General features: G+C 38.5%; 1 protein-coding gene across 1 annotated transcript in view; it reads right to left on the bottom strand.

Annotated features, from left to right (window-relative positions):
• Positions 1-7,692: 7,692 nt before the first annotated feature.
• The window catches only part of RTF1 (RTF1 homolog, Paf1/RNA polymerase II complex component), a 44,044-nt gene continuing 25,915 nt past the window's right edge, over positions 7,693-25,821 (bottom strand). Inside the window, exons 4-18 of the mRNA XM_074235136.1 lie at positions 25,286-25,490; positions 22,835-22,949; positions 20,049-20,160; positions 19,411-19,546; positions 18,256-18,433; positions 17,115-17,197; positions 12,736-12,823; positions 12,531-12,638; positions 11,868-11,945; positions 11,104-11,225; positions 10,883-10,940; positions 10,589-10,666; positions 10,056-10,151; positions 9,245-9,356; positions 7,693-8,607 (exon numbers count right to left, since the gene is read on the bottom strand). Coding sequence (XP_074091237.1) covers positions 8,501-8,607; positions 9,245-9,356; positions 10,056-10,151; positions 10,589-10,666; positions 10,883-10,940; positions 11,104-11,225; positions 11,868-11,945; positions 12,531-12,638; positions 12,736-12,823; positions 17,115-17,197; positions 18,256-18,433; positions 19,411-19,546; positions 20,049-20,160; positions 22,835-22,949; positions 25,286-25,490 — 1,676 coding nt within the window. The 3' untranslated portion in view covers positions 7,693-8,500. The remainder of the gene's footprint in view (positions 8,608-9,244; positions 9,357-10,055; positions 10,152-10,588; positions 10,667-10,882; positions 10,941-11,103; positions 11,226-11,867; positions 11,946-12,530; positions 12,639-12,735; positions 12,824-17,114; positions 17,198-18,255; positions 18,434-19,410; positions 19,547-20,048; positions 20,161-22,834; positions 22,950-25,285; positions 25,491-25,821) is intronic.

Raw genomic sequence — 25,821 nt, 5'->3', positions numbered from 1 at the left:
ACACCACCTCACCCCAATCCCTCCAAAAAAAGAAAAGAAAGATATGTTGCTATACATACAACTTTAGACCCTCATTTCCCTCCACTGCACCTTTGCCCGAGTTGCTTACCAGTATTGAGGGGCTCCATCTGGCAATAGTAGGTCCAGAGAAACAGAAGACAAAGGCCAAAAACAAAGAACAGTTTATAGGACAATTTGTTCATCCTGGCTTTCAGGAGCTCTGGGAAGCCTACAGGATGGAATTGGGAAGACCAGAGTTGGGGAGTCAGTTCCATGCATTCTCCTTCCCTCCCTACTCCCATGGAGCTGCAGGAATTCCAGGGCTTCCATTCTTACCCTTTCCTTCCCTCCCCACTGTCTCCCAATCCCTTGTGCCCTAGAGTTTCTGCTATCTAACTCAGGCAGATGTCTAGGGGCTTCTTTTTTTTTTTCCAGGTAGGGGGAATTGCAGTTGGGAACAGGAAAGAACCTTATCTAGGCCAATTTCCCTCATTTTAGAGATAAGGAAATTGAGACTCAGAGAGGTTATGGATTTACATGAGGTAACACAGGAACTAAATGGTGAATCTGGCATTTGAAATCCATCTTGGCACAGATGCCTCATTGGCAGGTACTCCTCCACCAATGCATGCCCCAAGCACTCCACTCCCTCATGCTTTCTTCAGAGGGCTGTCCATTGCCCTCCTTCAGAGGGAGGTGTCCATTGGCTCAGAACAGATGCAGTTTGTCACTTTCTTTTCTCCTTCCTTCCCATACCTTTCACCCCCATTTACCACTATATTAATTCGATAAGGCTTTATAGGAACATATGGAGAGTTGCAATCTAATCTACATTTTACTATGGTGGGGGGCAATAAGGCTGCTTGGTGTTTGCTGTGAATTTAATATGATGACCTGGGAAAGGACAGAGTAATTATAGCTAATAGTTAACATTTATATAGCTCTTTAAGGTTTCTAAAAGCTTCCCCAACATCTCATTTTATCTTTACAACAACTCTGTCCACTAAGAATTGTTATCCCCATTTTACATAAGAGAAATTCAAACCAGACCTGATCAGGGTCACACAACAACCCAAGATCACTGAGTAAGTTTTATTATCTTGAGGGTTTGATTCTTTATTTGGGGGGGATTGAGGGTAGTCCTGAAGCAGTAGATTTTTTGGGGGGGTGAATTATAAGAGACAGCCTCCTCAAATTGACTGCCAAGACAAGCTGTGACTACCCAACATAAAGTTCTAGTGCTCTGAAAAGCTATCCTGTTCATTTTCTCATTCATATTCTCTGTTTCTTTTCCTTCTTCACTCCTCATTTTCTCTTTCTCTTTCCTCTTCTCTTCTCCCTCTTTCTCTTCTTCTCTCTCCCCACTCTCCTTTCTCTTTTCTCTTCTTACTCTTATTTTTCCTCTTTTCTTCTCTGCTCCTCTCTTTTCCTGTCTGTCTTTCTGACTCTCTCAAATGTCAATCTTCTTATTGCCATTGAGTTGAAGATAGGAGGAGTTTTTAGACCCCACTCAGTTTGGAGGAGTAGAGAGTAGTTCCCTAGAGGCTAAGTGTGGTGGCAAATGGCAACCACGGGGAGTACACCATCCAATCCAATCCAAACAGCCTTGATTAATAAATCAATAAACATCTATGAATACAACACTGTTCCCTAGGAATACAAAAATAAAAAGCAAAAACCAAACCACTTATTTCACGCTAAGTGCTAGAGATATAAGGACTTGTCCTCAAAGACAATCTTGGGGCAGCTAGGTGGCGAAATGGATAAAGCACCAGCCCTGGAGTCAGGAGTACCTGGGTTCAAATCCGGTCTCAGACACTTGATAATTACCTAGTTGTGTGGCCTTGGGCAAGCCACTTAACCCCATTTGCCTTGCAAAAAACCTAAAAAAAAATTGCTGACATCTTACTGGGAAGCTCTGACATACACATTTGCATTCCAGCTTTCACTCAAGACCCCACCTTACTCTTGGCCAATTTGAAAGCCAGGTTCTCCAGGCTGCTGGGGTTGACTTCAGGACTTAGTTATTGTTCCAAGGACAGACGGAACATACAGCATGGCTAGATTAAATCTAATAGCTGTATCCTTGCCTTCTGGATTTCAGCCCAAGGGCTTAATTTCCTTTCCCTTAAGCACCTTCCTTCCCTTGCTCCCCTCAGTAGGGGCAGTGCATGAAGGTTAAACCTTGGGCCTAGGCAGAATCATAGCTGGGATAAAGATGCTGAGGGCTGTGACTCCTGGCTTCTATATGGAGATGGCAAGAGATTTTGGTGTCTGCATTCAAGGTCTTAGCACCCCCCCCCACCCCGCGTGAGAAGGAAAGGATGGGGAGTGTGAGGGTAAAGGTGGTTCAGAAGACAGTGAAGGAGTGAGATTTTGGACCAGAAGAGGATGAAGTTGGAAGATGAGGAAGAACAGGATGCCCCCTCTTCCCAGTTAAGTTACATGGGCAGTTTAAGACTTCATGCTCTGACTCCTTTCCCATCCTTCTCTCCAAATTGTTTTTGCCCCAGATAGGAGGAAAAAAAGCCCAGTCACAGCTCTAGGTTCAGATATCCCCAGGAAAGAATTTCTGAAGCTTTCCCAAGTCTCACCTGAAAGGGTGTCAGAGTAGCTGCAGAAGAAAATTCTCAAGAGAGAAGATGAGGAAGCTCTTGGATCAGGCTAGTGAGTAAAAGTGATCCGGGAATCAAAAAGGAAGCCTCCCCTGAAAACGTGGAGTAAATTATGGGATGAGTTCCCTGGGAGTTGGCTGAGCACCGCCTTCCCCAGCCAGTTCAGCCCCTCTGCTTCCCTTCCCCACTAAGCTGGCATTTATTCCAGGGCTAGGTAGGGTTACCACTCTGCTCTCTCATATGCAGTGCAAATCCTCAAATTTATCAGTCCAAGCTATCTGGGCAGGAAGGGAAACTTCATTGATTTCTTTTTTTGTCTCCTAGAGCTCTCCCCATCCTCCTAGTTATAAGCTGCTTCAGCTTCTCCTTAGAGATTATCTAGCCTATTTCTTTTATAGAAGTAGCGAAAAGGGGTAGCCTAAGGTAGTGGCATAGGGAGACATGCTTTCAGCTCCCTCCTCAGCCTTTCCCAAATTGCTTAATTTATTTGGACCCTCATTTCCTTCTATGTAAAAATGAGGAGGTGGAATTTGGAATAGATAACAATGAAGTCCATCCTAACTCTGAATCTATGATCTTTGACCCTAACATTTTTTTTATGAAGTTTGACCTTCGTTCTTGAAGACTATGACACCAGGGAGGTGATGCCATTAACAAATGAAAAAGATTTGAGTGAGGGTTTACTGTGCTAAATCACCAGCCTCACTTTCTCCTCCAGAGCCATCTGGGGCCAGTGACTAGATATGGACCAGGATGACTCGGAGATGGCCCTAGGTTTGAGGCAGTCGGGGTTAAATGACTTGATAGATAAGGAAATAAACCTAGAGAGATTGTGATTCTTCTCAAGTCACAGAGTAAGTGGTAGAAATGGAACTCAAATGGATAGAGAATTGGCCCTGGAATCGGGACCTGAGTTCAAATTTGACTTGAGATACTCATACTTACTTAACTCTGTGATCTTGGGCAAGTAAGTCACTTAATCCCATGGTCTTGCCAAAAAAAAAAAAAAAAGAAATGAAACTCAACCCAAGAGGGGGGCATCTGAATCCAACTCTAGAGCTTTCCCCTACAACACACTTGTCTTTTTAGCCTGCAGCCAAATAAATCACTTCCCAGCAATCCTGCCAGTGAGGTCAGTGGGATGGGATGAGATGAGAAGTACAAGTAAACAAAATGAAAACCAGGTATAGCTGTGACTATATGCTACGTGACTTTGGGTAAGCCACTTTCTTATCTTGAAGGAAAAACAAAAAACAAAACCTGAAAGGGCTGGGCAAGATGTTTGGAGGTTCTTTCTACCTATTAGCCTGTTCTGAGATGTTCAACCCAACATTTCTTCCTTCTATTCCCCCAACCATTTTTTTCCCGTTTTTTGCAAGGCAAATGGGGTTAAGTGACTTGCCCAAGGCCACACAGCTAGGTAATTATTAAGTGTCTGAGACTGGATTGGGAACCCAGGTACTCCTGACTCCAGAGCTGGTGCTTTATCCACTTCGCCACCTAGCCGCCCCACCCCCAACCACTTTTGACTTCCTTCTGGTTTTCAGAGTCTCTGAGTTAGATCTTTTTTATCTGCCCCTGGAATCCTAATCTTCATAGTAGGAACAGGAATTCTTACCAAGGATTTTTAAAATTTTTGACTTTGATTTTTCTATTTCTTACTTACATATTCCTCTGGGATGTTAAAAATTTGGTCCCTTGGATTTGATTAATGGTGTACTTTCCTAGGTGTGGACCAGCAACATGGGCTGCTTCTATGCATAGGGTCTAGTCCAGAACCAGTCTCCCCTTCTCATCTTTATTTCTACCTGAACTAACATTGGGGGCCTGCCTAGCTCTCCCATGGACCTGGGAAGCTTGCTCCCTTCCCATCTTCATTCCACCCCACCCCATCTTAAAATTAATCAGATCCGGTCCAAGTTTACAGAACCCCTGCTGAAAACAATGCTTGGGAAAAGTAACCTTCGGCCCCCAGCTCTGCCAACTTCCTCCTCCACTGATGGGCAGTGCCAAGCCTTTTCAAGAGAGGGAGGGGAAGGGATCGACTCGAGCTTCCTTATCCCATTTGGGCTGAGGATAGAGATATATGGGAGGGAAGAGTCCACCAAAGAGAAAATAAGGTTTCAGGAACTTATAAAATTGTCTGGGCTCTTTTTGGAGCAAGATGGTAAAGCACAAGACAGGTCTCAATCCTGGACTAAGGATTCCTTCCCTCTGGCTAGGAACTTTTGCACACAAAACCTGATACCAAGAAATGTAATCAATTAAATTCATATAGCTGAAGGTAATTGAAACAATACTAGTGCTAGGTGGGACCCTGGCACTGTGACCTTAACTCACCTCTCACCAGGGCTGTTGGTGAAACCCCATTCTCTCCCTTCCTGGATAAATTCAGACTAAGTGGATTCTGTAGAATTGTATCAAAACTATTACTTTTAAGATAGGATTGGGTCTTTAGAACTACTGCCTAAGTCCTTCCCTCCAAGGGCTTCTTTGAAGCTACATGTAGCACTTGCCAAAATCCTGTAAGCTCTAGGTAATGGCTGGTAGCCAACTGGCCTTTCTTGGTGCTTAGTTCACCTGAAGGCTGGAAGGGCTGTCCTCTTTCAAATGGAGGCCCTGCAAACAGGTGTGCTAGTAGGACTGGAGTCCTCTCATAGCATAGGAGGAAGGCAGCACATTTTAGTTGGAGAGCCATTTCCTGTAAGGCTTAGACTTTCTGGAGCAATATTTATGCTCTCTCATTACACCAGGAAGAGCCTTTGCAGACTAAAGTCAATTCTATTTTCCAAGTCAACTAGCTACCTTACTGTTTTGAGAAGGAGGAAAGAGTTGGGGTGGCTCTTAGCTTACGGGTAGAAGAATGGGAAAGGGTCTAGGCCCCTTATCTTTGACTCAAGAGCAAAGGGAAGTGAGGCAACAGATGAAAAGGGAGGCAAATTCTTAGGCTTTTAGGATCCAACTCTGTGATGGACTTGGTTACTTGGATATAATCATCGGATTAAATCTGATCCCCTTGTTAAAACAGGGCATAAAGTTTATTTACAGATATCTGTACAGTTTGAGTGACAAGTCAGGACTCCACACAAACAAAAGCAAATAAAATCATCCCTTCTGAAGGGAAACCAGGCTTTACCCCACACCTGTCAGAAGAGGAAAAGCAAGACGGACAGACATTCAGATCTGTACATCATGAGTTCAGCACATGGTCAGAAGGGAAGGTGTTACCTTTCCTGGAAGAAACAAAATTTGGGTAAACCAGCCCCTCAGCCAACATTCCCATCAACATAGAAGCACCACAGTGCAAACTGAGCCAGACCCCATTGCTTCTCACTCTGGCCAATACAACTGGGAACAGCCCCTGAGACCACAGCTTTGTGACAGTGACGCCAGTTTTTTTGGAATCAAGTGATACACCTGCTTCGTTAGGAGCCTGGAGAAGAGTTAGCAGTCTCCGGGTGGGAGGTTGAACTATTCCGAGGTGGCTAGAGGTGGGCTATTCAGGTGATTAGTGGAGTTCACCCTCGAGTCTTCTTTGGTTGATTTTTTTTTTCCTAACTATATTACAGTCAGTCCAAACAGGAGCCCCTCTGTGCTTCAATGTCTCTGGCTGAAGGTTTCATCTGTAGATAAGTGGGGAGGTGATGGCAAACCAGCTACACTGTGATGCAAATAGCAATTATTTTTTTTTAATACAAATTTTATTACACAGCTGTAACATCATCGGCGCACTTCTCCAAATCCAAATGTTGCTAAATACAGATCTACATGGTGGATCAAAATGACTCCAGCAATTCTGGTTGATTCTGTAAATTCACTTCTTTTAAAAACAAAAACAAAAAAAGTCCAAATACATAGTTATATGGGAGGCCACGGTTGCCTCAGTGACTCAGGCACAGAGTCCAGAAAATGTTTAACAGTCTGTGATTCATATTTACACAATAGTCCACAAAGGGTTTCAGTCAATGGACTATTCAAGTAAATAAGTTGGGTTTTTTTTTTTAATACACCCATCAATTCTCCTTCACACAATAGAGCAGAGCTGCTGGCTGCTTGCAGCCCTGTTTTACACAGTCCATTTGCTAATTTTGCACAATTGCAATGGACTCTAAAATTATCCTCTGCTTATTTTTTTTTTAAAAGGAAAAATGTAAACTAAGTTAAAACAACACTGAGGATCTGATAAACTCAGGAAAACTATCCATTTCATTTTTAAGATTAAATATAACTTAACCCTGATCTTTTCTTCATCTGTCCCTCCTCCAACTCCCTGTTGATAATCAGGGATTGGAGAGGTGAAAAGCAGAATGACCAATCTCCCCTCCCTCCCCACCCATTCCCTCCAAAGAAATCATCAAGCCCTCAGTTGTTCCTTTAGCTTAGTTATTGGTTTAGTATATTTAGCTGTACTTTGTTCTGAAAAATTTGTTAAATGCCACTTTTATTTACATTTGGAGCTTTACACCTGAGAATGATTATCAAGCAGTCGGCTTCTCTCTTTTCAAACATTCTATAAAGACAGACACACAGACACACAGACACACACACACACCTGTGCTGGCATCACATTAGCTGCACCAACTATATAAAGACAAACACACACACACGACATATATCAGATATGTACACACGTATGTATGTGATATACATAAGAGATACAGATATATGCATGTACACATATATGTATATCTGATATATATCGTTTATGTGTAATGCACATGCTTGTAATATTTTTCAATTTGCTCTTCTGTGTCCTTTCCACTCACGTTAAATAATTTTTTCATTTTTTTTAAAAAGCTAACATTAGAATTGCTCAAAAAGCAAAACAGTTTTTAGGAGCTTTGGGTTATGGGGTGTAGAAAGAGTAGACGTGTGCACGGGGTTGAGGGCAACGAAGCCACATCCAGCATTCCATGGATCAGTGAAGGATTAAGTCTCACTGCCCTCCCCTGAACCCTGGCTTGGGACTCTGCCCCCAACTTCAATCCCTCCCCCATCCACTGGGTAAGAACTTTACTAGGGAATTCTTCTGAGTTCATAGAGATGACAGGGAATCAGGGAGGGAGTCACACAGCTATAGTAGCCAGGCCTGTTTAATAAGAAGAATCACATTTAATAAGTTTCTTTCTTGTAGTTTCAGATGCTCAAATACAGCTGATAGAAATTGAAACAGCCGTAAAGAACCATAACAGACTGATACAAAGAGTACTGCATCTTAAAAATGATAAAAAAACACCTGGAAAAAATCCACACACACATATGCAAACACACACACACACACACACACACACACACACACACACACACACAAAACATACACACCTCCCTCTTAAAATGTACACTTTTTGGAAACTAAACCAGTTTTCAAAAACTCCCTTCTGCAGAGGTGGATAAAGATGTAGAAGAGAGAAGGAAGACTGTGGGTGACCAGTCCCTATCCCTGCCAACATGGGCCAGGTGCCAAGCTCAATGGCCATACCCAAGGTGGTGCAGGGAGAAGCTTGCCCAGGGCTGCTGCTGCTGCCACCCACAGGCTCTGGCAGAAATCCAGACTCTGCTATAATACTGAATATAGGCAGAGTGGCCCAATGAACTGTGGTGATGACAAAATAAAAAAAAAAAGCAAAATGCAAACTGAAAGATATGGATAAAACCCAAGAGAGCTTGAATCCATACAGGTGTGGGGTAGTAGGGGGGAAGGGGGGTGGGCAGATGAGGGAGATCTATACAGTAAATGGTTTTATGTTACAGATGACTGGCAGTTTAAAGAGTCTCTTCCCAGCACCCCTGCTGCTCCAGCCCAAAGAGGGCAAACCAAGGGAGAAGAGGAGAAGAGGAACATCATCATGGTGCATGCAGGGTCAGAAGCAGCAGGCTGGGCTTGCTCAAATAAGTCCTCGTCTTTTCTTATAATCTTCTAAGTTCAGAGACCTTCTCGGAGCACCATCCTTGGCTGGGGGAGCCTTTGAGGTGATGGCTAGTGTCTTTGATTCTGTGCAGAGAGAACATCATGAGAATTTTCAGTGACTGGAAAGTTTCCCTCTTAAAATTTTTAAAATTTTATTAAATAATTCCTAATTACATGGTGAAAATTTGTTTTAAACAATTGCTTTTTAAGTTTTTGGCTTCCTACTCTCTCCCTCCTCTGAGAAGTTAAGCACTTTGATTTTGACTATACATGTGAGGTCATAAAAACAAACATGTTGGAAAAGAAAACAAAATAAAATTTTAAAAAAAGATTTAAAAAGTATGCTTCAATCTGCATTCAGAGTTAATCAGTTCCCTCTTTGGAGGTATAGCATTTTTCATCATAGGTCTTTTGGAACCATCTTGTATCATTGTCTTGATTAGAGGAGCCAAGTCTTTCACAGTTAATCATCTTTACTGCTGTTACTGCAATGTTCTTCTGGTTCTGCTCACCTCACTTTACATGAGATCATATGAGTAAGTCTTTCCAGATTTGGAAACAGTTTTAAGATGAGAAAAATATGCTGCCTTCTTACATCCATTCAAAACGTTCTATACATTTAGGTCTTTAAGCATTGCCACTAGGCCCTCCCTCTCACCCCCCCTCTTAAAACAGGCTTGCTGAGATTCTGGTGGTCTCCAGGTCCATCACTCTGGCTTACCTGAACTGGGAACTTGCAAGTCAATCTTTACATCAAAGTCATGTACTTTGAACAGGTCCTCTGAGAGGTCACTGGCTGACTTAGAATTGATGTCTTTGTCCTTTCCTTGACCCTGTAATGTAGACAGATGGCTGAAGATTGAACAGGGCTAAAGAAAAACTGAAGACCTCTGGCAAGACATGCAGGAGAAAAGCAGCTCTAACTCAAGTACTCTAGAAGATTGGCTTAATCACAATGCTTCCCCAGATAGTTACCCATTCTCAAAGGACAGCATATGGGAGACCCCATAGTTGAAAGGCAATGGGGTTTTAGTGGTTTGCCCAAGGCACCACAGCTAGGTAATTATTATTAAGTGTCTGAGGCTGGATTTAAACTCAGGTCCTCCTGACACCAGGGCAGGTGCTCTGTCCACTGTGCCACCACCTAGCCACCCCTCCCATAGCCAATTCTTAAGGAGGATGAAATGCCAAGATGTGTGTGTGTGTGTGTGTGTGTGTGTATACAGGGAAATGACATGAAAGTCACTTCTCTGAAGCTTTAAAGGAGAGGCATGTAAGTGAACTCCAGACAAGAGTACTCTTAAGTATCTTCCTCTCAACATTCAGCATTTCAATTGTTCCTTCAACTGGAATGACTGCACTGAGAAAGGGAGTGAAAAATAAACTAACTTCAAAAACAATGGGTAGGATGGCAAGTTTGAAGCTTCAACAAAAGTCTTTTCCTCCAGGTAGTGACTAAAATAGGAAACTAGGTGGAAATGTGTGTGTCTAAGCTAGTTGCTTGACCAGAAGGCTGCTCGGGTAGTACTTGCCTTGTTCATCTCCTTTGGAGCATCTGGTAATGCACCAGAGCCATACTTTGCATTCAGCTGAGCCAGGATGGCAGCTTGAACAGCAGGGTCTCTGGACTGAGGACAAAAATAAATTACATTTAAGGTTCTTCAGCACTCACTCCCTTCCAACTCCCTTACTCTATATGACCCACCACCAACACAACACCCTGGAGTTTTCCTCAATGGAACCCCGCCCCCCCCAGCAGAAATCAGTTTTTTTGGTCAAAGTCACATTCTATCAGGTTCTAAATAACTGAATCTACAGGATTTCCAGACCTTATACTGTCATTCTAGTTCTAACTTGACATTCCAGTTCTAACTAATTCCCAGAGGAACTACCCCTTTTGCTTCTACTATAGACTTTCAGAAGCCTTGGCTTAAGAGATAGTAGAAAATGTTTAAATACTGATTCTTAGAAAAAAACAAATGCTAACTGGCTTGCTCTCCTTTAATCTTCAAGGGGCACTGAAATCCTAAGAAAAGCTTTCTTTGACTTTGACTCCTACACTTACATTGGAGACAATAGTTGGTTTGCACTGCCGCCTGGTGAAGGGGTCCATCTGTTGATTTTTCATGCTATGACTTTCAGCCTGAAATGGAGAGCAATAATTACCAAAGCAGAATAACTTGTGGCCTTCCCTTGTTACCCACATTAAGTTTATGTTGGTTTGAGAAGAGTCAGAAATACCAATTATGTTCCCTAAGGTCCAAGGTTCCTTTTATCATGAATTTCCTCACTCAAGGTATCTAGTGACAAAAAGAACCTGCATCGCAAAAATGAAATTCATCATCTTATCCATACTCACTACAAGGGCTTTCTCAGACTCGACAATGTTCCATTCTCGATTTCGTTGGTTGATGTAGCTGTGGAGAAATCAGAATATGGTGAGCAAAAGCTAAGTGTTGGATTCAGAAAAAGAACCAGATAGTGTGCAGAAGGAGGAGGAAATTATTCTTTTAAAGATTCTGTTCTGGGCTCAAAGGCCTATGGGACCTTGGAAAGGTAGTAACTAATTCATGAACTAACCTGATGGCAGAAATATTCTTTGTTCGTTGTCTATCTAGGGCTTCTGCCCTTTCCTCCAGCTCATTCAGTTGATCTTGGATTTGTTTTGCCTTGTCTTGGTCTCCCAAGTCTTCTGCCATGGCCTGCAAACACAAAGTCACAATTGTCTGACAGTCCTCATTTATGGTAGATTAAAAATTATGTTATCTCACTTTAGGCACATTCAAGAGAATAATACCTATTGGAGGATGGGTGTTATCAATCTAAAAATCAAAAGCGGAAGTACTTTGAAAAATGTTTGGCTCTTTGGGGCCACCTAGTGATCAAGATGGTTAACAACATCCCTATAGCGAATTCTTAAGGAGGATGAAATGCCAAGCAGACAGACACACATACGATTTTAATGTTACCACTGGAAAACATAAAGAAAATCCAATTTATCCCTGCTTGCCAATACTACTTTATGTTGCTAGTTCTAATGATCAGCATTACCTCCAACTAGTTCAGGAGTTGATTTCATAGGCATGAAACTTGAGAGTACAGAATTTCAACAGAGCAAAGGAGAAGGAACACATGTTTATAGATAAAATGACCTTGATTAATTTGTGGAGGTGAAAGGGACTCAGCTGAATCTACATTTGCAGTCAGGATATGCTAAATGCTTAGCAAATAAATTCAGAACCTTTCCCAAGCCCCTTATTCCACAAAACATCAGTAGTTTCTGTCTCCATAGTATCTTAACACACCTTGGAAGTCCAAGGTTCAGCCTAAGAATTATCCCTTACCTTCTCCTTCAGAAGCTGCGTTTTTTTCATGGCATAGTTGGGTGGAGCTTTTCTGAATCTCTCTTTCTCTTTTACAATCTGTACCGGAGAGGAGGAGACATCAGGAATGAGGTAAGAGTCTTGTTATTTTAAAATTATCTTTGCAGATGAGATAAACAATGTCCTTTCTGGAAGCAGCTTCTCTTCCTAGGGCTGAGCCAGGCCCCACAGAAAAAAGAGTTCATTCCAAGGGTTAGGCTGGTGCTGACTGAGCTATGGAGAAGTTTCAGGGACAGTCTGAAAAAGGAGTGTATACCAATAAGCTCTGCAGTATCCTGTGGGTCTAGGATTGTAATGCTAGCTGCTGCCTAAGAGAAAACTACAAAAACTGAAGATGACAAAAAAAAACCTCTGCAGAACTATAGGGAGCAGATGATGGGATTGAACTTCAGGAAATGCTTTGGAGATGGAAAATCATGGCAGAATAGTCAGGCACTCAGATCACCCCCAAACCCTGGGTTTGTTTAATTTGGCTTCGACTTTCTTTTTGGTCTTCCCCCCATTCATTAAGAAAACAAATAGCTAAGTGTCAGACCTCAAAATCGAGCAGAGTCTAAAATCTTAACCCTTATTAGACATTGGTCCCTGATGAACTGCCAGTCCCTGGGGTTATCAGCTTCTCACCTCTTCAATATCCTGATCATTGAATTTATAATTCAAAGCTTCTTTAATAGACATTTCCTTCTTGTTGATTTCATCCAAAGTAGGCAGTTGCATGCCAGCAGAAAACATCTGAATATTGCCCCCAGGGGAAAAAAAAGACAAAATGTCAAGAAAGGTTCTAAATTTGACTGTTACATCTTGAGTTACCTAAAGTCTATCAACTTACCGCTTCTTTCCATTTCATGAATTCACTTTCTGTGAACTCTTGGTTTGAAACAAACTCGAGGCGGAACACTCGCTGGTCATTGCCATGCCTAAGACCAAATAATAATAATAATAATAATAATAATAATAATAACAACAATAGTAACAATAACAATAATAATAATAATAAAGCTCTATTCATAATATAAATGGTGATCGTGTCGCCCTAATATAATCTCCGACAAATTCTATCAGTCAATGTGGAACAAAGAGTCCTAGTACCTTCCTGCCTTCAGAATGGGACAAACAATGGAGAAGAAAGTGGTTTTGTCTCTTGTTAGACCCCCCAGTTGGGGGGTATGATAATCTCAACAAATAAAAATAGGAGGGGAAAAAGTCAAATTATCAAACTCAAATAAGATACTTACACTAAAAAGCAAGAACTTATTTATTTTGTATTTTTTCCTAATTTCTTATTCTTTACCACAAAGTGGGTTTTTTGTTTGTTTTTGCAAGGCAAACAGGTTAAGTGACTTGCCCAAGGTCACACAGCTAGGTTATTTAAGTGTCTGAGGTAAAATTTGAACTCAGGTCCTTCTGACTCCAGGGCTGGTGCTCTATTGGCTACTCTATCCATTATGCCACCTAGCTGCCCCTTTACTAGTATTTTTAATAGTGTAGCAATACCCCACTACATTAGTAAATTACAATTTATTCATTCATTCCCCAACCAGCACAGAATGATTGTATTGTATATGCGTTTATTTCTGAGTAGAAAGATAGATGTTGGTAGAAAGTCACAGATAGATAAGAGGATAGAGATAGCTTCACTAAAGTCCTAACACAATGCCTTAGGCTGAGGAGGTGCCACTGAGGAAAGCACTGGCAATCTGAAAAGGAAAGCAAAAGACAAGCGAAGAAATATGTGTTTTGTGTTTAAAAACCAAACCAGTTAAATGCAAGGGGTTTTATTATTATTGATAGCAAAATATTTCTAGACACAAAACCCCATTTTTTAACATCTACTATTTTTCTGGTGATGCTAAAGAGCCGTGAATTATGGAACATCATAAACTTTGAAGAATCCAAAGAAAATGGAGACAAGTTGTGGCAGGTTACTAATGCATTTGATGTACAGCAAGATCATTTAAGAACTGGATCACTAGCATTCAAGTTCAACACCTCCTTTTAAGGATAAGGAAATAAAGATTCAGAGACTGATTGTGACAAGGGTCAATTCTGGGATTGTGAGCCAGATTCTAGGGACTCTAATTCCAGTCCTCTTCTAACTATACCAAATCAGCAATAAAACTGAGGAGAAGCAGGGCATCACTTCCAGAATCTATCTCTGCATGTAAAGGAATAACCAGGGCAAGAATTCCAGACTAAAGGGAAGTCTGCAATTCTGCCACTGTGAATCAACCTGACTTTCCACCTGGCTGATAAGGGGGTGAAATCAAGCTTGCTCAGACCCAAACACAAGTCAGGAACTTCTAGAGCTCAGATCAGGGAACAACAAATCAGAGTAGGCTCTGACTGAAAGCTTTCCAGCCTGTCCCTGAGATTCTGGAATAACAAAATACTTGATAACTCAGAAAACAACACTGAGACCAGCTCAGAACTTTTCTTCAGAAGTTCCACAGAATCTATCAGGTCCAAAGACAGGAAGTAGGATGGAAGAACAAAAAGAGAATCATATAATAAGCTATCATAATGGCAGGAAACCTCAAGACAAAAATGTCTCCAAAATATCAGAGAAAAACCATAGATTGAGCATATACTCAAGTACGATTCCTTGTAGAGATGAAGTTTTTTAAAAAAAAGATGTTTTATAAATGGAATGAGAGTGCTTGAAGAAAAAAATTGGAAAAGAAATGAGAGCTATGGAAGAAAGAATGGGAAAAGGGAATTAGTAGGTTGGCACAAAAATCTAGTCCAAGCAACAAACTCCCTGAAAATGAAAATGGATCAAATAGAAATCAATGAGTCCTGGAGGCAGTCAAGATATTAAAATGAAGAACAGTTGGGGAAAAAAGCAGCAAAATATAGCAAAAACAACTCACCTATAAAATAGATCAAGGAGAAAAATATTAAGAATCACTGAACTATACCATGGAAACAATGTAAAGACTGGCAAATTGCCTTCTGTGGGGGGTGGGGGTGGGGGGGAGGGAAGTAAGATTAGGGGAAAAATTGTTAAGTCAAAATAAATAAAATCTTTAATTCAAAATAAACAAATAAATAAAAAGAATCATTGAACTAATGGAATACTATGACTGAAAAAAGTTTTGACATCCTATTTCAAGAAATCTTTTTTATTTTTTTAGGGTTTTTTTTGCAAAGCAAATGAGGTTAAGTGGCTTGCCCAAAGCCACAAGCTAGATAATTATCAAATGTCTGAAGCTAGATTTGAACCCAGGTACTCCTGACTCCAGGGCCGGTGCTTTATCCACTGCGCCACCTAGCCGCCCCGAATATAAAGCATTTCAAAGAATAACAATTTTTTTTATAAAGTCCATAAAGGAAGTAGAATTATACTAACCAGAAAAATGTGAAAAAAAAATGCCATAAAAGCAATTAAACAGAAAAGAAGTTCAAAAAGTCACAGAAACAAGCAGAATGATTAAGTTATTACTTAATATGTTAATATCAGAAAAGGAATTTTCTTTTGGGAGGGTACAGGGAGGTTGGAATGGGTATCAAATAGTAAAATACCAGAATGTGGGTACATGTATAATTGTTTATATCCTGAACATGAGTAAGAGATCAACTATGATGGACTTAGCTTGCTTAGCATTTTAGTGATAAAAGACAATTCTAAAAGACTTGTGATGGAAAATGCCATCCACATCCGTAGAAAAAGCTATGCTCCGGTGGCTAGGTGGCGCAGTGGATAAAGCACCGGCCCTGGAGTCAGGACTACCTGGGTTCAAATCCGATCTCAGACACTTAGTAATTACCTAGCTGTGTGGCCTTGGGCAAGCCACTTAACCCCGTTTGCCTTGTAAAAATCTAAAAACAAAAAAAGCTATGCTCTGAATGCAAGCCAAAACATACTATTGTCACTGAAAAATGTTAAACTCAAAAACTTACAAGAAGATGAATGTTTAAAACCATCTTTGCATGTAATTGAAAAAACAAAATAACATTACAAAAAAAAGAACAAAGAAAGAGTAGTTAAGACTGAATGATGGTTCAGAGAAAGAGCTATAGTCCAAATGTAGACTAAAGCATACTATTTTTACTTTTTAAAATTTATCTTGTTCTTTCCTTCTCTTGATCCCCGCCCCCTTATTCTGATTCTTCTTTCACAACATGATCAGTATGGAAATATGTTACACATACCTAACCTATATCAGATGTAACTACAATGTCATTATGTGTTATCTTATTAGAATATAAACTTTTTCTTTTGGATTTTTGCAAGGCAATGGGGTTAAGTGTGACTTGTCCAAGGTCACATACCTAAGTAAGTTATTAAGTATCTGAAGCTAAATTTGAATTCAGGCCCTCCTGTTCCATGGCCAGTGTGCCACCTAGCTGCCTCAGAATGTAACAGGCACCCCCAGCCCTTACTTAGGACAGAAGCTAGCACAATTAAGTGCGTTTTCCTTTCAAACATTTATTCATTCATGTGATGTAAAGAAGTTCCCCCTCCATGTTGTATGTACACCCCAGTGGAAGAAAATTTACAGTGAAACCTGGCCAAAAATAACATGAACAGTCTTATATGGCTTGTGATTTATACTTAATGTGTATGTTAGAGAAGGGAAGCAGCAGAGTAATCCATTCCTCATTATTAAAAACTCAGATCAATTCAAGTGAAGTACTTCCTTGGATGCATACTGCAGAAGTTGACAATACTTGTTTTTCTCATTTTAAAATAGGTAATGAAGTAAGAACAATATCCTCCTACCGTACCTGTCTTTATCCATCAGCCAAATGAGACCACCCTGTGGAGTCTTGACTGGTTTTGATTCTCTTAAGATGAATTATTCTACCATTTTCCTTAAAGTTCTAAATTTCCTTCACCCCACTCCATATTAGTCCTTTTTATGCAGTCAGGGAAATAAGAATACATTAAGATTTTGAGCTAAGCAATGGGAGGATCACTTCTAATCTTTACTAATGACTTGCTGGCCACCATGAGTCAAGTTTTTCTCTATTTCTCAGTTTCCCTACCTGTAGATAAGCACTTTCTTATGTATCTCTAGAATGATAGACAAGGAAAAGTAGAAGCCGTCTACCACACCCATATACGAACATTTGCCTATATTAACACTATTCATTACCTTATCTTGAATTCTAGCCCCTAACATTAAACAGTTTGAACATAACAAATGACAGAAGGTATAATGTGACAAGGGAAGGAAACCCCTTAAAGAATCCTTTTTCCCTTACCTCAACTGCAATCCTTTGTTAGTCCTAGTGCCTCCCAGCTGGTAAACCTTGGCTGTCTCCACAACACCAGTGATTTCAGCAACCTAAGCAAAGGAAGCACCAGTCAAAAACATAAACTAGATTTCTAGATACGTAATTTCTCTAATGTATAAAACTAAGAAAGAGGAAACTTGATTGCATTCTGACAGGAACAAAATAGAGCTAGATCCCTAAATTATTATGAACAGAAAACAAACTTAAGGGAAATGGACCTAATTAGGCCAATGTATCAAATTCTAGAGACTCAAGTATTTCAGATTTAATGCTATTTTTATTTTCCTGATGTGATTCATTTGGTGCCTCAGACACCCAATCTATATCATATGGAAATTTTTCATTATTTTAGTTTTGATGATTTCATTGGAAACTATATAAAAACTGCCTTCACTAATGCAGAGTGGCAATTCGTCTGAAATGTAGTCTTAAGAGAGATGACTTATGGGGTAGTGACAGTTTTGTACATGTTAAAGGACAGATGCAGTCTTTTTGACTATAAAGTCAGACATCTAGTCATTACGGTACATTGCTCTTCCAAGTGTTTTTGAGTAAGAAAAAAAAAATTTCTATTTCCTTCCAGGCCAAAATTGTCATTGTCCACTTCAGATAAACCTCTTCTTTGCCCTCAAGATAAAGAAACATTTCTAAAGAATTTATCCTTGGGTCATATGTGGTACCTAGGCTAGCAGAGAGGGATTTCCTCAATGATTGCATGGGTTAAAACAAGAGAGCAAGAGGTCCCGAGGTATCTCTCTTGGATACCCAATAATTTTATATTATTATAGTTTATTTATGAACACATCTAAAGCCAATTTTTTTCTATTGTGCTCACATGTAAGGTTAAACAATAGAAGGGAACATAAGGCATTACAGCATAAAACAACTCTGAAATCTATTTTATGATTACAACAAAGGAATAAAAAGATCCATTCCAACTAAGGCACAAATGTTGGAACAGCTTCTGATCCAGTAACAGCAGTTACTGGGATAATTCTGTATAGCTCTTATTCTCAGAAATCACCATTGTACAAGCCCCAACTTTCTTCAGGCACTGAATATTGATATTACTTTTTGATCCCATGAAGTCAAGGAAACAAATGCTCACCCGATAGACAGGTTTACTGTTGTGGTTCCCAATGCCAATTCGTACAAAGCATCCGGTGACTGTCTTAGAGAAAAAAGGCATGTGACACCACCGTTCCAGCTTATGCCTTGATAACCGCACTCGGTTCAATTCTTCAGGCAGAGAAACTGGCTGTGACTTTGGAGGGACCTCTTCCTTCCTGGGATGGATAAAAGCATTCATTCTAATCATATATTACAAAGAATTGAGGAATACAAAATCCCTAAATTTAATCAAAGAAAAAAGTGCCTATTATGCAAAAAGCACTGTTAAAAATAATAGCTAATTAGCATTGATGTAACACTAAGTTTTGCAAAGTGCTTTACAAATTTATCTAATCTGAATTTTATAACAATACTATGAGGTAGGTTTTAATTTCTCCATTTTTACAGATGACAAAAATGAGGCAAGTAGGGGTGGAAGTGATATGCCCAAGGTCATACAATCTGAGACTGGATTTGAACTAAGATCTTTTTGACTCCAGTTCAATGCTATCTAAGTCACCTTACTAGACATCAGAGATACCTAGACTGAAATATGCATAGTCCTTGTCCTCAAGGAATTTATTACAGAATAAGGGAGACAAGATTATAATGCAAACTATAATATATTAAATAACATGTAATATATAATATAATATATTAAGTGCAAAAAAAGTTAAAATGTGCTAATAGATAAATTCAATTTAATAGAATATATGCTCAGGATTATTAGCCTAATAATAAAAAAACACAACTGCAATTCTTCCCCAAAATGCAAGCTTTAGGAAAAGGATCCCTGATTAAGAGTTGTAAAGAAAGAATAAGTTGCCATACATAGCACTGGTAGGGACCCACCTCCCCCCAACATAAAAGAGAAAAAGAAGGTGCTAAGTTGGTATGATAGACTCAGAAAAGTACAGAAACTTTTAAAATGATTTAGAATCTGTTATCTTATTTACTGTAGCCAGATGGCAAAGTGCCTTGGGTATGAATGCCAGGACCAAGGGCAGACCTCAGCTCAGATGTACTAAGGAAGTTCAAATAGGAAATTCACAGGAACAAGAGATTTCCATCATACTGGGAAGTTCATGTAGGTCTTCCTCATTATCAGCCACACTTGACTAGAGCCCATCAAACTAAGATATTGTCCACTTACTCCTCTTCTTCATCAGATGATGTTGTCCTAGATGAGCGATCAGTCTTCTCACTGGACTTATCATCCTCTTCTTCCTCTTCATCATCAGAGTAAACTTCACTTGTTTTTAATGGCTGTTTTTTGGCAAGCAGCTCAGCTGAAAAAGAGAATTGTTGGCTTAGTTCTTGATAATAACTGGAGGCTGAAATGTCACTCATGGAAAACCATAGTGGGAAAGGGAGCAGAGATGTCTGTTTTGGGCAGTATGTCATAATTAAAGTAAGAGGCAGATTCTCAAAATTGTCCAGATCCTATTTTCTCAGGATTCTATGGTATTGTGCTAGGCATTGAGGATTATCTACATTAATGAATGTCATAAAAAAATAAGTTTCTGTGTAACACAATTTAAATGGATCATCTCATACTAGTATTCTTCTCATTATTTTTGATGAAATCAAGACACTTGAAATGCACCAACAGATGAGGTAAGGTAAGCATTTCAAAGCGTCTCAAGGCCATAGCTGGGATCTCATCTGGGATCTGGGGGACCTAAGGGAAATTAACTAGACTCTTAGAAATGATGCACTGATGGAAAATTATATTAGATGCCATACCCAACAGTCAAATCAAGCTCAAAGTCATCTATGATTCTGTCTCACCTGTTCTATTCTTCCGTTTTTCTCTCTCTGCTTTCAGTTCTTCCATGGCCTGAGACTTTTTGTCTAGTTTTTCATCCCGCTTTGAACGACGCTCCTTGTTATGGGACATGACCTAGGAGATTGATGGGATAAATAAGCATGTCTTTTGCTTTTAAATCAGTATCTCATTGGATAATTTCCACATACATAGCATTAATCATATTCCTTTACTTTAAAATATATATAGTATTTGAAATTATAGACTATAAACTATATAAATTATATTTATTATTTTTTTAATTTAAAATTTATCTGAATGGAAAGCACATCTCCAAGTAAACAAACAAGGTAGAGTAATAAATATTTCTTTTGCATTTCACAAGCCATTTTTGTGTTCCTGATTTCTAAACAGCTAGAATCAAACAGAAACTTGAATCAGAAAGCTAGTTTAGTTCTGACTTTCTGAGTGTCAATAATGTTCACTATTATAGTGAATGGAAAAATAGATCTGTGTCAGGATTCAATGAATAAAGGGTCATTTGGTAAATATTTTAGGCTTTGCAAGTCAAGAGGAAAAATGGAGGATAACTACATGGGTACTTGTATGAGATAAAACAAATTTTCAGTGTTTATTAAGAAAATAAAAAATATAATAACAATAACATTATTATTTTTATTTGCAATACAGATATACTAAGGAGGACAGAATTCTTTATTTGGGAATAACCAATTATTTGTAGTTCAAAATTAATGTTTCCCATCATCAAAACTGATTGCAAAAGTTCATGTCAATATTGATTCATAAAGAGATTTTTTACATACTTCAACTTAAAAAAGATCTTTCCAAAGAGACAAGTATTGTCAAATATTGATATCAACCCATAAGCATATAATTTTATAAAGCATATTCACTTTGAAAGGCATGTAAAGGTTGCTATTAGATTTTTTGATATTTGCCTCTTATCAAGTCATTACATCTCAGATGAATAATTTTCAATTGAAAATTAGGCAAAAAATCCTCAATTACACAGTTAAAGGGATTTTGAAATGTGGAAATTTCTTTTGCATTTGCCCTGAAGTCCAAAAATTGCAGCTAGAACTGCAGTTTGAGTTTAAAAAATATATTCATTGAAAATTTGTGTGAGAATGAAGTGCCTTTTTTGTTTTGACTTTTGACACTCGGGGAAATGTATAAAAGCAATTCAAAACATTGCTTTTGATTCAAATATTAGTTCTCTTTGAATTCACTTTACCTCAACAAAAATTTTGCATGTTTACAGTTATCCTTTCCATATCACAGGGCTTATTGGTGCATTACCCCCTTGCTCCAGAAAATCTGTTTAAAATTCTTTGACCTTCCCTTTTTTACTAGAGAAGGAATATGAATTATTATGGTATTAAAAGATAAACTATGTTGATATTATACAACACCATACATTATGTTTTATGTATTTCTGAGTTTCTAAACATTTTCTGTGTTGTCTGCAACTTCTAACAAACTTTCCAAAATTTTCATTTCATTTCACAGATTGACTCATGACATATCAAACCACAATGGGGAAGGGCAGCTAGGTGATATAGTGCACAGAGCACTGGCTTTGGAGCAAGGAGACCAGGAGTTTGACCCCAGCCTCAGACACTAGTCAGTTACTGTGTGCCTGTGGACTTGTCACTTAACCCTGACTGCCTTACATGGAGAGCCAACTCTAGTCATCCTGATTCACATCTGATCACTGGAGGAGAAACTGAGGTCAGTAACTTAGCACTCATCCCCCACCCCACTCAAATATAATTCATATGCTTGTCATGGTATCACACCCCCTGATGTCATGGTCTTCTTCGAGAATGAAGGGCAAATATCATCATCAATGGGGAAAGTTGCAATGTAGAAGGGATAACTGTATTATTTTGATGTTTAATTTAATTTTTTTATTTTAGATTTTTCAAGGCAATGGGGTTGAGTGGCCTGCCCAAGGCCACATGGCTAGGTAATTATTAAGTGTCTTGAGGTCGGATTTGAACCCAAGTACTCCTGACTCCAAGGCCAGTGCTCTATTCACTGCACCACCTAGCTGCCCCTGATGTTTAATTTTAGATTTAATTCATTAAGATACATCAAGTTTGAAGCAAAAACTAATTTCCAAAGCCAGTCAGGATTTAGTGATAGTGACTGAGAGTGATTCTTCTCATCCATATAAATTTCAATATTGGCCATATACTTAAAAAACAACAAAAATTGCCCTCCATTTCTTTTCCTGTTTTGACATGATGAATATGGATTAGAAATTAAAGTAAAATGTCATGGAATGACAATCCTCATAACATTGAAACACAGTTGAGTTATAACTGTGTCACTTGGATTTGTAATACACTGAGCAGCAGTGTGATACAATGAGAGTCGCACATATAATCTGTCACAACTACTCAACCCTGTCATTGTAGTGCAAAAGCAGCTACAAAGAATAAACCAATGAGAATATGTGTGTCTATGTTCTCCACACCCCTAAAAAATTACTTAAAAATGTTTGACTTCTGATGATACTTTCTCAATACCTAGATTTATCCTGGGAAACCTAAAGGACAGTTTCAAAGTCAGAAATAATAATGTATAGGGATGAAAACAACTACCACTACCACCACCACCAGAGAAAACTCCACAAATATCTCCAGACAGAATTGATGTAAAATATTTTAACAGGTCCAAATGGAACATATCACAAGCATAATATTAATCTTGTTAAATAAAAGTTTCTCAGCAACTGTCTTTCTATGACAATATAGACATAGAATATATATGAATTTCCTACCTGGGACTCTTGAATCTGTGTGAGTTTTTTCTTCTCTTGTTCTTCTTCTTGTTTTTTCTTTTTTTCTTTCTTTTCCTTTTTCTTGGCTGTTTTCAATTTCTTCTTTATTTCAAACCTAGTAAAAAAATTCAAGAATTTTAAAGAATCTATGAAACAGAGATAAAAGTTAATAAAACATGTTCATGGACTGAAATTCAAATTTTGATATAGGAAGGAGACCTGTGGAAAAAGACTTGTGCTCTATTCAAATTAGTAAATAAGAGAGCTGTACTTAAAATGAACTAAATGAGTTGTTTGGTTTTTTTCTTTTAGGTTTTTGCAAGGCAATGGGGTTAAAAGTGGCTTGCCCAAGGCCACACAGCTAGGTAATTATTAAGTGTCTGAAGCTAGATTTGAACTCAGGTACTCCTGACTCCAGGGCTGGTGCTCTATCCATTGCGCCACCTAGCCACCCTTAAAATGAACTAAATGAGTTTTTGAAGTTCCTTATATTTATTTTAAGTCCATGATCTCATTATTATCTAATTTTGTCTTAACATCCTGCTAGGAGAAAAGAAATATTTTCAAATTCAAAAATGGGGACATGGAATCAACTAAGCATTTGCAATCAGTTTTCAATTAACATAAAAAACACTTCACCCTGGCTCTTAAATATACTGAAAAGTGGGCCAAGAGGGCAGTCAGCTATTCCATAGATAAACAACAGGAAAGTATCAGGGTAAACACTTAATTTTTGAGAAAGAATACACTTACAGCTTAGAATGAAAATGACTGTACATGTATAACCTATCTTAGATTACTTGCTGTCTTGGGAAGGGGGAAGGAAAAAGAAGGGGAGAAAAATTTGGAATTAAAATCTTATAAAAATGAATGTTGAAAACTATCTTTACCTGTAACTGGAAAAAAAATAAAATACTGTTAACTGAACCTCAGAATGCAAGCATTTCAAAAGTCAAATTGTAAAACCAAACTACTGTGAATCATTTTGTTCATTTTAAATAATCTCAGAAAATCTCAAAAGTTGTAAAAAATCTCTCCAGCTCATACAGTTCCTGAACACAAATCTCTTCCATAATAAACCTGACCTTTACTTGTAACTAACTATGAGGGAGAAACTAATATTTCCTGGGACAGTCATTTCATTTCTTAATAACCTTGATAAGAACTTTTTCCTATTATCAAGCATAAGTCTTCCTTTTTTTTTTTTTTAACAACTTTTGTCAATTATTCTCAGACAGCTATAATAGTCTTATCTTTTCTGGGTTAAACACTCCTAATCAGGTCAACAGATTTTCATATGGTACAGTCTTAAGGATCTTCATCATCTTACTGCCCTTCTCTGGATAATTTCCAGCTTGTCAACATCATTCCTAAAATGAGCATAACTAAACACAAGATAATAGATAAGCTCAAACTTGTAGAGAGGGATCATTTTCTTAGTCTTGGACATTATGTCTCCCAATGTAGCTTAACAATACAATAGCTTTTTTGGATGCAATTCTGAACATGGAGCTCATTAAAGTGCTGCCCCAAGTCATTCCTGATTGAATGTTATTTTCTAACCAGGTCTCATTTAGTTTGTACTTGAAGATGACTTTTTAGAACCTAAGTAAACAATGTTGCATCTATTCCTATTAAATGATCACAGTAATAAGATTCAGATGACACTCATCTATCCTGTTAGGTATCTCTTTTTTGTATCATAGACCCCTTTTTCAGCAGTCTAGTGAAGTCTATGGATGGTTTCTCAGAATAATGCTTGTTGCACACAATCATAATGAAAAGAAATGATAAATTCCAGTTAGAAAAGACTGAAATTAAGGATCTATTTTTTTCTCTCTCATAAAAGTTTACAAACTCCTTGAAATCTATTCATGAATCACTTGTGGGGTGGGGTACATCAACTCCTGCTTAAAGTTCTATGTTATCTGTAAATCTGATAAGCAGATCATCTATATATTCACTGTCATTGATAAAATTGGTAAATGCTACAAAAGCAAGAAGAGTCCCATAATATAATAATGGGCTTTAAATTTTTCTGATATCTGGAAATATTAAAGATATGTTTTATTATTTTATGACTGTCTTTAGCAAATCAAATATATCTATCAGTTTCTATCCCAAACAGAATATTGTGTAAGAATCTTGATGAACATTATTTATAATAAAGTAAAAGTCCAAGGGGAAGATAAGGAACAAATCAAAGATTGCTATGACATATTCCATGCAGAAAGAATGTCACTTTGTCTTTATCCCAGACTTGGCAGGACAAGGGTCCAGAACATAACTAACCTATGAGTTAGAGCTAATTCAAAGTATCACTAGTACACAGACTAAACAATCTATAGCAACCGTCACATTTCCCAAAATTACTTTCTCTTTGGAGGTAGGGTTTGAAGGCAGGGGAAGAGAAGGAGAAAAACAAAAGAAAATCAAGACCATGGTTTTTACCTTCTTTTCAGCACCTCTCTCTTCTCTATCCTGTTAAACAGCTCCTGTTCCCTCTCCTTTTCAGTCATTTGTTCTAAACGGGCCCTATCTTCTTCATCTCCCATGAGGTCTTCTCCATATCCATCATGGAATTCCTCATCCTCAGAGGAAGAATCCGAATCTGAGCTGGAGGAGGAGCTGTTACTGTCGGAGTCAGACACTTCACCTGAAACAAAATCCTAGATGTAAAGAGTATAATGTATTTGAATGAAGTTGATAAAACCACAGACACTGTATAGGATTGTCCATTTGCTGTTAAGAAAATTTAAACACAAAAGAATAAACTTGAATTCTCAATGAGTCATAGTTAAAAGACAATAAAACATAACAGGAGAGGAGTGGCATAGAAAAGGAAGAGAGAAAATAATTAACCAATGTGTAGATATTTTAAAAAGGCATACATTAAATAGCAATTTATCAAGATGAAGTCTGTGGATCAGTTATAAAATGCAATGTATTTTGAAGCAAATTTTAGATTATTATTCTAGCTTGGCAAT

Source organism: Macrotis lagotis, chromosome 4 (assembly GCF_037893015.1).
Source record: "Macrotis lagotis isolate mMagLag1 chromosome 4, bilby.v1.9.chrom.fasta, whole genome shotgun sequence".
Classification (NCBI taxonomy): Eukaryota; Metazoa; Chordata; class Mammalia; order Peramelemorphia; family Peramelidae; genus Macrotis; species Macrotis lagotis.
This window is presented reverse-complemented; position numbering and strand designations above follow the sequence as displayed.